At 46.9% G+C, this 15,046-nt stretch overlaps 1 protein-coding gene across 1 annotated transcript in view; it reads left to right on the forward strand.

Annotated features, from left to right (window-relative positions):
* Positions 1 to 15,046, forward strand: part of atrn (attractin) — a 92,251-nt gene that overhangs the window by 60,754 nt on the left and 16,451 nt on the right. Inside the window, exon 26 of the mRNA XM_079286606.1 lies at positions 351 to 429. Coding sequence (XP_079142732.1) covers positions 351 to 429 — 79 coding nt within the window. The remainder of the gene's footprint in view (positions 1 to 350; positions 430 to 15,046) is intronic.

Genomic DNA, 15,046 nt, shown 5'->3' on the forward strand with positions numbered 1-15,046 from the left:
GTAAGTACAGTGTAACTGCGGTGAAATGTTCAAAGCACTGTAAAGCTCGTACTTATCATGGCAGAGCAAAGCTGAAGGTTTGTCCCCGAGCTTCAGCTCATCAATGAATAATACAGAGCGATGTCATCGCCTCCTCTGCCAAGCGCTGTCAGACGAACACTCGTGAATGAACAAAAGAGAGAATCTGCTCATTGCTTCATGTACAGTATGCCTGGAACTGACGTCGTCGTGCACTTCTTTGGCTACAAATAGAACCTCGGATGCTCCACAGTGTTTGTCGCTTCCCTCTTCAAGAGTCAGTCTTTGTGTCCCTCTTTGATCGGTGTCCTCCTGTCCCCGTCTGTCCACAGCTGCTTCCTGTCCCTGCTCCTCGTGGCCGCCGTGGTTTGGAAGATCAAACAGAGCTGCTGGGCGTCTAGGCGACGAGAGGTGAGTCAGAGACCCACGCCGACTGCAAACATTGACTTTGGCTTCTCTGGTCGGTGAACTAACAACCAGCAGAGCACAGATTGTGTTTGTCTCGCCGTGAAGCTGCTGTTCACCGCTGGAAGTATAAAGATACCCTCGGTGACACGCGACAGCATCTCTGCACGACAGCTGCAACATAAGTCACACAGATGATTCACTTTGATGGGTTTTGCTTTTCAGAGTTGAATTTTAATTGTATGTTCTTAAATGACCAAGGTTTATGATCAGAAAACATTTTTAATTGAGAAGAACAGGAACATTGTGTCTGAACTCTCTACTGAGATCAGCAGGACCCCCTCCCTGTATCTGTCTCCGTCCTTAAAGGAGAATGGAACAAGCAGTGGAGATATCAAAGACGACAGCTGAATTGTAATTCTACTTTCTTTTGTGTGCTTTGAATCCAACTTGTACCCTTGAAACAACGTGGCCCACTGAGGAAAGAACAGATGCACAGCGAGCTCTCCGATCACTCATTTAACCGCATCTGTAGTGTTCGGTTCTCCGACAGACAGAAGAACCTGGACTTGGTTTTGTTGAAATACAAGAACATCGGACCAGTATTTTTTGAAAGCGCCCTCAGCTGTCCAGCACACCGTCCACGTCAGGTTAATACAGAGACGACGCCTCGTGGAACAAAACGCTTCCACGAGCAGACGGTCAAAAAGCAGAAGATGCATGAAGACAACACACACGGGCCGATCGTCCATCAGAACCAGTCGAGCTTGCTGAGTCATGCTCGGTGTGGTGCTGGACGTGTAGAGACAGTTGGATGAAGGTACACTTCATCAGAAGTAGCGTTGGGCTGAGTTGCGGCTCTGGGCTGAAGTCTGGTTCAGTGGATGCTGCAGTGATTGTCCCTCATTGCACGCTACACATCTTTAACCGCTTCATGCCTGCTTACGACCCGTTGAATCACTTTGACACCTGAACGATGTTGTCCCATTCAAAATATCTTTTAGAAAAAGTACAATACTTCAACTTTGTCCTTCTGTGTTTTAGAGAACCTCGGTGTTGTTTGAGTCCTAGACGGAGATGAACGTTGAATGAAAACGTTCGATTGAAGCTCTACCTCTGCGCAGAGCGCGGTCGCTGCTTCTACTCTTTATGCTAAGCTAACGGCTGCAGCCTCGTGTTGGACAGACGATATGAGATTAGTATCGAACGTCTTGTCAAGCAAGCAAAGAAGCTCATTTCCCAAAATGCTGAACTTTTCCTTTTTTCCGACTGGTCATGTCCCCCGAGGCTCCGTCCTGCTGCCGGCGAGCTGCTGCCGCTGGAAATGTAACCGCGGAGCGCAGCATCGATGTTCTGTTGTCTTTATTATCTGTGCTCGTCGTCGTATATTTCTGAATCAACCGGTGATAAATCTGTCCTGCTGATAATTGGTTTAGTACGAACAGTTACCCCCGCTGAACATTTTAATTACTGGAGCAAAGACGAGAAGAGGAGATATGGAGCTTCAATCTATTCTCTGGGTTTGTACTCGTACGAAAAGCCGTCCGTGCTTTTATCTCACGCCGGCTTGATTGCTGTGACGTTTTTACACGAGGAGCCAAAGAAAACCTTAAATTACATAAATGTCATTCAGCATGAAGCCGTACGGATGCTGACCAGGACGCAGGCCGAGCGCACATCAGCGTCTCATGTTCGTCAACAGATTCTATTCATAGAAACTGTTCTTTGGCTCGTCGGAGCGTTTAGTAGAATTGTGCCTTTTTCAAATGTTTCTTTTATACTCGATACAGCTAAAACTATATGATACAGAATCCTAGACGTGCAGGTGTTTCTTTCCTATCAAGTCATTTATTCATCTGAATATTAACCCTCTATAGATGCATAAACGAGGTGCATATTCATGTAAACCTGCAGATGTGAAGATATTCCGAAGTTCATCGACATCGATGGAAAGCACCGGGTTTCATCCTATGAAACAGCGTAGTTACTTTAAGCTGTTGGTCGCTGAAGGTGCAGTGAGGTGCAGTGAGCAGAGTTCATTGTTCCGATGGCTCAGCACACACTGTCCTTCAACTGTTTGAACAGAGGATGCCAACGCAGTCAAACCGAGGGAAGCCCTGCAGGACGCACACGGGACTGAACATCTGGCAATTCTGGGAAACAAAATGAAGTAAATCCATGAATTCATGTCGTGATTCTATCGGAGGGAAAGTCGTGCGTCGTGCTGTTTGTGTCATATCTTTGAATCAGGGAACGAACTCGTCAGATGTGTTACAGATGTGATACACTGCAGCTTTTCAGCTTCGGTGGCTTCAACCTACTTTGTAAAACACGCATACACTCACGCACTCTCACACTCACACACTCACACACTCTCACACTCTCACACTCACACACTCACGCACTCACACACTCACACACTCACACACTCGCACACTCACACACTCTCACACTCTCACACTCACACTCGCACACGCACACACTCTCACACTCTCACACTCTCACACTCTCACACGCATGTGATGGTATTTTAGTCTGTAGAGGAACACGATGAGATGTTGGTAGCCTGCAACATGGCATGAGGTGCCTGTTGGCGTGCTTGATGAACTTGTGTCGTGATGTCTAACTGTTTGAGCGGTTTATGGCGGGGCTAACGAAGGCCATGTGGAAACTATGAAAATGGTTGTTGCACATTAAACGCTTCCTCCCTGAGAGAAGTGTCGGCGTGTTTTCGTGGTGCTTCCTGAAGGGCTTGAACCGCCTTGTTGAATGAGCGGCTGAAAGGTTTTGTGCACGTAGGAGTGTGTTCCTCTGCTGTGCTTGATGTCGGTTTGGGCTTTTTTCCCCGCGCTCGTCTCGCCCGCTTGAAGTGCCTTTCGGCCGTAACCTCGCCCAGAGTGCCGTCATCGCCCTGACCTCCGGACCTCCGGACCCCTCTCAAAGCCCCCTTCACCTGCTCCCTCTCACCATCACACAGCCACGGTGGTCCAGCTGGAGCCTCTACAGGCCAGCCTTGAGACAGAATCAGCTCTGGACCTTTGTTGAGAGGAGGGGGGGGGGGCAATATTAAACTCCCCAACAGAAGGGTTTGCTAAAATGCCTTCAATGGAATCTGCTCGGTGTCCCCTAAAGACACGGGAACATGAGTGAAATGTAGATATTTACATTCACAACATGATCTTTTAAAGCAGTTTCAGGCTCTTCAACATATAAGACCTCTATGGAAACAGCACAAAAATGGCTCGTATTAGAGAGAACTCGAACATGATAACGTATCACCGTTAGAACGCCATGAATCATAAGAAACGTTGAATTTCTTCGATAGCAATGGAATCTATACAACATTGTTCCAAGTGTTGCACTGATTGGAAACAATAGTTTGAGGCTCGATGTGGTGTAAGTCCTGAACTACTTCCTCTCTTCAACCCTCTCTGGTCCTCTCTGCTCTGGTCCTCTCTGCTCTGATCCTCTCTGGTGACTGGCGGGACTGAGCATGCAATTCCTGAAAGGCAGCATCATTGTGTTGATGAAGCCAGCGTGGGATCGGTCTCACCTCTTCTCCAGACGGATTCTCTTCCAGCCGAGCCGTTGAGTGTTCGGAGCCGTTCATCGCTGCTTGCAGATATATTTGTTGTTACTTTTTGATTTGACCCCATTCTGGAAGTCAACACTACTTTTCTGTTTTGGTCCTCATAAAGAACCAGGACCAACATCAATTCTACTGAAAGTTACGTTTCTTTTAAAATGCAGAAGTGATGATGATGGAGTATCTAGGAATAAGAGATACAATATTAATTATGTGGTGAGCGGCTCCTATCACAGATGTCGAGTTGAATTAAGGCTGTGATTCCTTTAGGAATATTCAGCTGTAGCTTTAGGCATCCCACACACACACACACACACACACACACACACACACACACACACACACACACACACACACACAACTCATAACTTGAGCAATGGAGAATAATTGTATTACTGCTCCAAAATACAAACCGATATGATTTTGGACTTTTGAATTTCTGACACATTTGCAGCTCTGAGTGACGTGATGCATTGTGGTAAAGGTAGAGGAGACACAACACCAACCAAACAACATTTCACATGAAGGACGGAGGAAAGGAAAGCGTGTAATTGTGCCAGAGGAACTGTGGGAACCTTATTTCTTCATCCAGCTTTGGCTGTAATTACCTCGTCCCACTCATGCAGAGAGGTGCACAGTTACACCGAGCAGACCTGCTTTCCTCGTGACGCATCATTTTCGGCGAGCAGAAAGCTAATCGTGTTTTTTCCAACGAGGCCGACTCTCGTTGCAGGCGCCCGCTGTTCTGACACCGGGACTGGTTCAGTTATTTCTCGGCACCGTCCTCCAGGGCTCGTTTCCCTCGTTCACGCTGTGTTACTCTGCGCTTGCATCAGCCCAACAGTGACACGCATTTGCAACAGATTGTGCCCACAGGCGCCTCACTTAGGCCCGGTGCCGTGAGACACGGTGGCCGTTGCATTTAGTTTGGGGCGTTTTCAGGGTTGCAGGACTCTGCGGGCCTGGTCCTGGTCCTGGTCCTGGGCCTGGTCCTGGGCCTGGTCCTGGGCCTGGTCCTGGGCCTGGTCCTGGTCCTGGTACTTCTTACCGACTGGCTGCTTGTCATCTGACGTACAGAGTTTCAGCCTGTTGTGCTGTCAGTCGCTGTGAGTGGCTCTGGGTAACAGTTAGCTTAAGCTCTAAGATGTAAATGTCACTGTGAGCTCTTTTTAAGAAAGGCCGGAGAAACACCACTTCAAAGCAACTCTTTCATTGTTTCTTTTTTTTTACTGACAAAAACAGTTTTCTTGAAATATAGCGTCATTGCATTTATTCCAACGTATTCATTTGTGAAAAATAAATATATTCTCGACTGTAACAGGATTACATTAACGTTACTGTGAGGAACCTTCATTGAGTGTTGGTTCTGTCGTCCCTGTGGACAAAAGCGGTTGTGTTTCCGAGCACCAGAGTCCTTTAGAGAAGCTCATTTTACTGCAGCAGGGTCTGACGGGCTGCTCCGCTGAGCCCTGGTTCTGGGTCTCCCGTGCCAGTCTTCCCTCCAGTAATACGGCCCGGGTCTCCAGTAGACCCGGCTGAGCGGCGAGGAGAAGCTCTGCTCCTGGCCGGAGGAGGAGACGCTGCTGCTGAGCTCTCCTCCTTCCAACGGCGCTTCGGACTGCAGGTTGAAGGCTGCAGCAAAGCGGACCCGGCCTGTGTGCTTGTTTGAGTGCGTTTCAAAGCGTTGGGTTGCATGTTTTCCCTCACGTGCGCGTGTCTGCCGTGCATCTGTTTGCATCGATGTGCGTTGGATGTGTGTGTGTCTCTGTACTGTCTGGTTCCTTTGAGACCCGGCAGTCCCTTTGAAGGAGCTGCCAGATGGCAAAAGGCAGACCCAACCACGGCAGCCATCTTTGGCCCTTCAGTCCAAAATAATTTGAGCTCTGTCGGTGCTGCTTGATTGTTCCTGCGGGAACATTTGAGTACAGTATGTTTCAGGTGGAAGACATTCAGACTTGTACACGTTTCTCCCCTGAGTTCAGTATTTACCTTTTTATATTCATCTTTAAAGAGACGAAGTCATAAAAAGGAGGCGCAGAGCTTTCTCTCATCAGCAGCCAACAATTCCAGGATTCAGTCACATCTTCGCCAGCCCTGCAACAGACACGAATTACAGAAGTACATTGTTTTGGAATACAGATGAGCAAGCCAGCTAATTGGAGCAGAGATCCAGCAGAACATCCTGTGGCGCGGTGATATATCATGATGCAAAATACTGTAATAATGGCACCGCTTTAACGCTCGCTTTCTCTGCCTCCGGGACGGACGTTCTAGTTTCACTCTACTCGAGTTTTCAGCACCTGACCGTGTAAGAGTTGAGTCGTATGTATTGATTCATAAATAATGCTCAATACTCAGTCTTTCATGTTCACAGTGTTCTTTGTCCGCCCTGGCGCCTCACACTGTGAAACCGTCCTCTCCTGCTGTACCCCCACAAAGAAATACCCCCCCGACGACGACGACATCGCGTTTACCCCGACATCCATCGTGGCCCCAACACGGACATACATCACACATAACGTGACGTATATGAGACACTTATTGCGCCCCGAGGTGTTGACTGAAATGCAGAATGCGATAATGTCTGATCGGTGCTGCGGCGTGCCACATGATTAACTGAGCTGTAGATTCTTTACACTCCGCCAGAGGCGGGGGGGGGGCGGCGTAAACGTCTCCAGATACCCTCACATATTTATTACCCTATTAAGCTGCCCCCCCCCCCGCCGCCTCCTCTCACCACCGCCTCCCTCCACATAAATATGAATGTCGACCTCGGGTGTCGAGGCCCAGGCCCCCCCCAACCCCCCCCCCCCCCCCCCGATTAGAGATTCCTGCTATTATGTCATAAAATGAGTGGGAAGCTGCTCAATGGCCTGTGATGTGTAAACTTAACTTTTTCCTCTCATCAAATGTTTTATAGCTCAGGTTGTGTGTTGGTAATGAAGTGATGTGCAGAGGTGCAGCTCCCCCGAAGAGTCTTCTCTCTCTGAAAACACACACACGCGCACGTGCACGTGCACGCACGCACACGTGCACGCACACGTGCACGCACACACACACACACACACTCCCCTGCCGGGAGCAAGCGGCCAACGCTTGACTTCTCCGTTTGATGGTTCTGTGAGGGGGCGTGTTCAGTCGGCACATAAAGGTTCGTGGAGAATCAGAGCAGATCAGAGCAAAGATCAGAGGAGTGTGTTAAACACGTCACCTGTTCAACAAGCACCGGGTGCGATGATGTCATCTTGATCGTGAAACGGTTTCTGATGGAGACGGAAACAATAAATGTACCGTCACAGAAGTTCCAGGTTGTCTGGCTTGTTGTGGGCCTTGCTGGTCCTTATGTCGGTTTGCATTTGATGATATCAATGAAACCGTTCTGTAGATTAATACCAGATAATCTACTCAGAACTCTTTGTTTCAATGAACACTTCTAAATAGAGCTCTACCTATGTAGGTGGATAGATGCACAGTTCCCCACCTGAACACTTGGATGTATCTGTCCATTGTCTTTCTGCCGGGTCGCGGAGCCAGCAGACCAACGTTCTCCAGAACCTTCTGGGGAACCGAAGCGTTCTCGAGGGCTCTACTCCGAGCTTCCTCCGGTGCCTGAGCTCCTCTCCACCGTCTCGTTCTTTCACTACCCAAAGCTCACGAGGGTCGGCGCGTCGGTTGTAGCTCTGATAGATGGAGCGCTTGTCCTTCCTCTTCAGTGATCTGGTTCATCACTGCTGGAAACCGCCTTTTATTAAAAAGGTGATTTCATTTCTTCCTTTTCAAATGTTCGTTTCTGTAAGTCACACTTTGTATCCCTGAATTACTTTGCTGAATACCTCCAGTCAGGAGATAAACTTCACTTTACACCAGATGAGTACACATCTCCTCTGTGTATCAGAACTGCAATGAAGTAGTTTAACGGCTCCGCGGCTTCGTCCTTGTGTCCGTGCCCTCTGCCACCGCAAACTGCTGACCGTCTGTTTTTTGGGACCTCTGGCCCCGTGCCATCGCCGATCCTTTCCGCTGCTTTCAGCAATCCTGCTGCTCGTGCACGTAAACACTCCTCCGTCTACCTCCTCACACACACACACACACACCTTCAACACCATAACTGAATTTAACCAAGGAAAGTCCCTCAGTGAGATTTCAAATCTTTAATTTGAGTGCACTGACCACAACGTAGCAGCACATAGAACAGATAACATGTAAGTTACATGGAAGAGAATTATCATAACAAAACAACAACAATGATACAATCAGAAGGATCATCTAGTAAAGTACTAGCTGGTACTAGCTGGTAAATGTGCTGCTGTTCTACAGAGATATGTAATTAATACGTACATAAACACCGGTGGCAGCAAATGAAATACTTCAAATTGAAAAGCAACACTAGATGTGACATGTCCATTGAATAAGAGTGCGTTTCAGTGTTTTAGTAATACAGGACGTTAACCGTCCTGTCCTGGTGAACCTTACATTGAGAGAGATAAATCATAAATAAAGACTGATTCTTAGTTGTAAAGGTTCTGAACAGTCACGGATGTTAACAGATACATCTTTACAATCAGGCTGGCAAACTCGTTAAGATATGCAGTAATGGAGAGAAGTGTAGAACAGTGTTGCAGTGGCCTCTGACGTTGAGCTTTTACAGCCATAGTATTTCATCTGGCTGCGTCTTCCCACTGGCTATACACACACATCCTGTTGATTTAAGCATGTAACACAGGCCTTCATCACACCGTCATCTGACTTCATGCGCTCCGTTTCTCACCGTACACGTGTTTGCGTCCCTGTACAACACGGATCACGATGATGGGCAGAGCAGTCGGTAATGAACCTCAGAGGCATTTTTGTGAATGGCATCTTCATAATCGGTCACTGCGTCTCCCTCAGAATCCTTCCCAACGCATTAAACATCCAGCGACTTCGCTCACACGCACTCCCCTCGTACGCACCGCCTCACATGCAGCGACGTCTGCAGCAGATGGTTTGGTGTTGAAGCTCAGCAGAGTGGGAGGGATTGGCACCGGCGTCCTCTGAACGAGCGCCGAGTCCTGGAATACAATGCCGATATCACTGAGCACGCACGGTGGAGCTCCGCATCAAATCAGTTTCCGGAATGATGAGGACCCTCAAACCAGCGTGGCTGCTCCTGAACCCGCACGCTCCGGGTCCCAGAAGCAGACGGCTGGATGTGAATGCGGTTCACACCTGAGCAGGGAAGAAACATCTTTCCACCTTCACTGTGCAGCTGTTACGCCCTCACCGAGCACTCCTCCATGAAGCTCAGTCATACATTATGATGTTAGGATGGTGTTAATGTTCAGTGTGTTCCACATCATAATCCAGAGAGCGGATGTGTGGATGCCTCCCCTGATAGCAGTTTGATACACTCGGCCCAAACCTGATATGCCACATGTTGTCATTCTCTATTCCAAAAAGATTACGGAGATAAACAAAGTGAACTCTGCAGAGAGCGGGAAGAACAACCCATTGATGAGTCACAACAGCCGGATCAATGAGAGTTTCTGCCAGCTTCAACAACAAAAGAACAAACTGCTGCCTAAAGAGGTGCAAAGGCTTCTAGCTGAGTCTCACTGAAACACTGATCAGCACTGATGACGTCATTGCAGCGATTTCAAACCGGACTCCTTCACGTCACTGTGAGGCCCGATGACGCGTCGGTGGAGCGAGTTTTTGGTTCAACATGGTAAACGATGCTCAGTAAACTGTGTCAGCAGCACAACGTAACAACAGATCAAACAAATAAATATATATATATATACAGTGTGTGTGTGTGTATATATGTATATATGTATGTATGTATGTGTATATATATATATACATACATACATACATACACACACACACACACACACACACACACAGTGATTTCTTCTTTGTTCATTTTAACAAGACATGAGAAAGAAGTCGTGCATAAACCCTCGACTGTTGCTTCTAGGTCATAAATTCATCAAATTTGAGTAATTGTCCGATTGAAATTCATTCCCCAAGTGTAGAGACTTGGCAAACATGAAGCCACTCTAACTCTTCTTCTCATTTGCTCATTAAACATTCTTCTCATTTGAGGCCACTTGATGAAAAGGCATCAGCTACGGTATTAAAAAAGATCCTTGTAGACCCAGGAAGCGTGATATTCTCGGTCTCTTGAAAGAACTGTTGTAATGCTGTCTGAAGCTGGAGGTGGATCAGTGTTACCGTTGTGCACCCTTGAAATTGGGTTCAACCGTGCCGGCACTCGGTAAGAATAATTGCGCCCTTGGAGGCAGATTTCTGAGGCCGTGGTCTCTGTGCAGGCTCAGCGGTACAGTGAGCTGCACTGGCATTGTGCTGCAAAAGTGCATCATTGCTTTATGAAATATAAGGAACTCGGGACACTGCTTGCTGTTGGAGTCATCCCAGCACTTTATTAACAACTGTTACTGTCACTTGTGGGTCTTGCTCTGCATGTGAACAAAATGCAGATATTATCCCCCCCGCTGCTCCTCCCTCTCTCTGAAGCACCAGCACACTTCAACCAAACTTCTCATGATGATTGACTGCGCGCCGGAACGCCACGTGGCTCTCCGGGGGAAATTGTGGTGTAAGAAATATTCAGCTGATGAATTTTATATCATTTAATATCTTATTTTTGCTGTACGGGTGGTTTGTTTGTCTTCTGGCAGTCTACAAATGAAATCACAGACTTTCTGCTTTTTTGGCAAACAAAGAAAACAGTCTAAGAAGTTGAGGAAGAAAGCGTTCATTGAAGCAAACATGAGACGGATGTTTGTCTCAGCTGTCGGGGATGTTAGGACCACACGCTGTATAAGAAGTGGACGTAATCATCGTGACGTCACCCGCTGCTTTGTGGACCGCCGTTATGAAGCCTCAAGTTCGGCGATTTGGCCGTCGCCATCTTGACTTTTTGCAACCGGTGAACGGAAGTGACCATATTTGGTCTGCTGCAGGTGGTGTTTGATCGGTCAAAGTGACCCCGCCCCCGTTCTGCCCGCCCCCTCGTGCCGCCGCCCCTCCCACCTCCCACTCTGAGCTGTCGGCTCACAGGCGGCGTCTCGTTCCAGCGACTCCCCCACCGCGTTCCCCCTGCAGCGTGCTGCCGTGTGACTCCGCCTTTTCTCGGTGGGTTGATGACGTAGAAATCTGTGCCCCTCTTAATGGGCCAGAGCTGTCGTAATGGAACATGCTAATGTAGTCAATTAGCAGCGAATACAATAACCTCTCCAGACATATTATGATCACTGGAGAACTCCTAGTCCTTATAATGTAATGATGTACTACATCATCAGGAAATGTATTATCACAGGATCAGACTTTATTACACTTTCACTCCATTTAGAGAAACATTTCATTAAATCCTCTTATTTCATTTGCTCATAACTCTAAAGAGCTGCCCATAAAAAAACAAACAATACTGCACTAATTCTCTGCAGTTCCCCGAAACGGCATTAAGCCGTAAAAAAATTATGATTTTAAAGCAAAGCTAATGAAAGTCTGTGCTGCAGTGCTGAGATGATTGAACAGTAAAATTCTCCCTTGAAACCATTGCTGATCCGACCGCATGAGTCTAAAGCAGCTTCTAAATAATGCAGGACAGAACACTGAGCAGGGAATTATACCTTTCAAGGGCGTAAGTCAATAAAATATTGTAATAGCAATTGTTTTTTATCGGTGAGCTGGAGGGATGCACGGATACAAATATCAGGCCGGTACTGACTCGAATAGCAACGTGCAGATCTATGCAGTTCAACTCTATATGTCATATAGATTATGTACTGGAATGTGGATTCCTGTTTGTTTGCTGGCGTACGATTTATAATTTGCACGTGATAACTTTGCCAACAAGGAAGCTATCGGCGTTGCCTGAGCTCCAGATCATGATGCAAATGAACGAAGGCATGCGGACATGAATGGGAAACTGTTTCCTGTGTGCGGAGGCAGCAACGTCAACGGTGTTCTTTGTAGCGCTGCGAGGCCCCTGAAGATTAACCAGAGCGATGCTTTAAGATTCCAAGAGAGCTGCCAGAACAAAAGGCTTACTTCTGAGGTGATCAATCCTGAAGTGAAAGGCAAGGAGAGAGGGAGCAGTGAAGGTCACTCGCACCCTCCTTCCCTCCCTTCCTTCCTTCCTTCCCTCCCTCCCCCCTCCTTCCTTCCCTCCCCCTCTCCTTCCTTTCCTCCTTCCCTCCCTCCTTCCTTCCCTCCTTCCTTCCTTCCTTCCTCCCCTCCCCCCTCCTTCCTTTCCTCCCCCCCTCCTTCCCTCCCTTCCTTCCTTCCTTCCTTCCTCCCCCCTCCCTCCCTCCCTCCCTCCTTCCTTCCCTCCCAACTTCTCTCCCCCCTCCTTCCTTCCTCCCCTCCCCCTCCTTCCTTCCCTCCCCCCCTCCTTCCCTCCCTTCCTTCCTTCCTTCCTTCCTCCCCCCCTCCCCCCTCCCTCCCCCCCTCCCTCCCTCCTTCCCTCCCGCCCTCTCCATGATTCTCGCTCCAGTTTTCCTTCAGTGATGCTGAAGGATGATTGAGAGCTCTTCCAGCGACAGCATTTTTAAACAGACGCATCAATAAATAAATGGTCCTTCACCGTGTGTTTGTCGTCTCTCGTCCGTCTCCTCCCTCGTTCTCTCGTCTCATTTCCCTTCTCTTCTGTTTCTCTCCTGTCTCTTGCTCTTTTTCTCTGCTGACGCACTCGATCTCTTCGGCTGCTCGCTTTGAGAACACGATTCCCTCGCACGTCTTCTTTCAGCGTGTATGTGAGCGATAAACACTCACACGTATATTACAGTGTGATGGTGTGTGGGCCCCAACTGGCCAAAGATAATTTGTGATAGATATATATGTATATGATGTAATTGTTGTGGCACTTGTGTGTTCTCACTCATGTTAGCTTATCATTATTTATGTATTCATATTTTCTGTGATGTGCATTTTATTCAAACATGCTAACTTCACCTGCAGGAACATTAGCTCGTGCCATTTTCCAATTCCCCGCTCCGTGTGTGTGTTCCAGAGAATTCATTTCATTCATGAAAACCTTCCCACACGTACGTGACTGCTCATGTGCCGGAATCTCCGAACTACCTGCCTCCATGTGTGTGCCCGTCTCTGTGCACACGTCTCATAATTAGTTTTATTTATGCAGAGTTGGCTCTGCCGCAGTCAGATATTCACACACACACACTCACTCACTCACTCTCACACACACACTCACTCACTCACTCTCTCACACACACTCACTCACTCTCTCACACACACACACTCACACACTCACTCTCTCTCTCTCTCTCTCTCTCTCTCTCTCTTGCTCTCTCTCTCTCTCTCTCTTCTCTCTCTCTCCTCTCTCTCTCTCTCGCTCTCTCTTCGCTCTCTCTCTCTCTCTCTCTCCTCTCTCTCTCTCTCTCTCTCTCTCTCTCTCGCCTGCAGCCCTCCTCTGGTCCCTCTGGTGTGAAACATCTGGCCAGCTGCTCAGTGTGGTCATTCGGGACACGACTGTAAACTGTAGGTTTGAGGACTTCATTTTGAAAACGCATCACTTATAACTAAACGATATCAGGTCTTTTGTTCAGGTAGTTTGCTGTAGTTTCTGGCCAGCATTTCTGTCGGCACATAAACAATTCAATCAGAATGTTGGTGATGTAGCAGCAGATGGTGTGTTGGACTCGATTGCAGTGATGAGAAGATGTTCCCAGACCTCAGGAGGGGATTCTGAGGGTGAAATGTTCTCATAGCAGAACAGAATGAGGGCCAACACTTTGCTAGAAGGACCCATGTTGTAAAAGGACTACATTCTCGTCAACCCTGTTAACGGTATTGTTGTTGAGCACATTGTTCTGGCTCTCTGTTGTTGTTGTTGTTGTGGCCATGGATACAGGATCCATGCTGATGTCATGCTACAGCCCTCACATGTTTTCTTTGGTTCAGACTCAAAGAAGTCATTTCCAGTCGCAGACGGTAGTTATTGTCAGTGTGAAAATGTCTTTTATACTTGAGACTGCATTACATTGTTGTTATTTATATTTAGTGAAGCTAATGGTGACAGGATTAACACGACGGGTAAAACAAACAAATGAATGACAAACGTTGGATCTGATGCTGCGGGGGTGTTTGGTGCCGACGGTGCCGACGGTGCCGGCGGTGCTGGACTGAATCTATAAAGTGTGTTTACTGCAACATTCAGATGCTCCTCCATCTGCTCTTTATCCAGTAAATCAATCCTGTGGCATTGTGCTTATAGAGGAGCTCCGATTATGAAAACGGATGTGTCTGCATGCAGATTCTCACTTCTTCTGCATGCTGTTTGCCAAACGGATGCAGACTGCGATGTGCTCGGCCCGTTGCGTCATTGTGAATGAAGTTGCGAGAACTTCTTTCAGCCATGAGGTCCATTGTCTTCCCTCGGAGTGAAACCTGACTGACTGAGTGTTGAGCTCCGGTCGGTCGGCCAGAAAGTCGCAGAATTTATTTGTGCTTAACGAGAGTTCGTGTTAATGGCTTGTAATTTGTGTCAAAGCCGGGACTCCAGTGCAAGATAATAATAAATAATAATGCATTTTATTTGTAACGCACTTTTCATTTTAAAAAAATCTCAGAGTGCCACAGAGCCAGCACATAGTAAAAACATAGTAAAAAGCATAGTAAAAACATAGTAAAAAGCATAGTTAAAACATAGTAAAAAGCATAGTTAAAACATAGTAAAAACATAGTAAAAACATAGTAAAAAACATAGTAAAAAGCATAGTTAAAACATAGTAAAAACATAGTAGAAACATAGTAGAAACATAGTAAAAAACATAGTAAAAACATAGTAAAAACATAGTTAAAACATAGTAAAAACATAGTTAAAACACAGTAAAAACATAGTAAAAACATAGTTAAAACAAAGTAAAAACATAGTAAAAAACATAGTTAAAACACAGTAAAAACAAAGTAAAAACATAGTAAAAATATAGTTAAAACACAGTAAAAACAAAGTAAAAACACAGTTAAAACACAGTAAAAACATAGTAAAAACATAGTTAAAATAAACAC

This window comes from Melanostigma gelatinosum (assembly GCF_949748355.1).
Source record: "Melanostigma gelatinosum genome assembly, chromosome: 16".
Lineage (NCBI taxonomy): Eukaryota > Metazoa > Chordata > Actinopteri > Perciformes > Zoarcidae > Melanostigma > Melanostigma gelatinosum.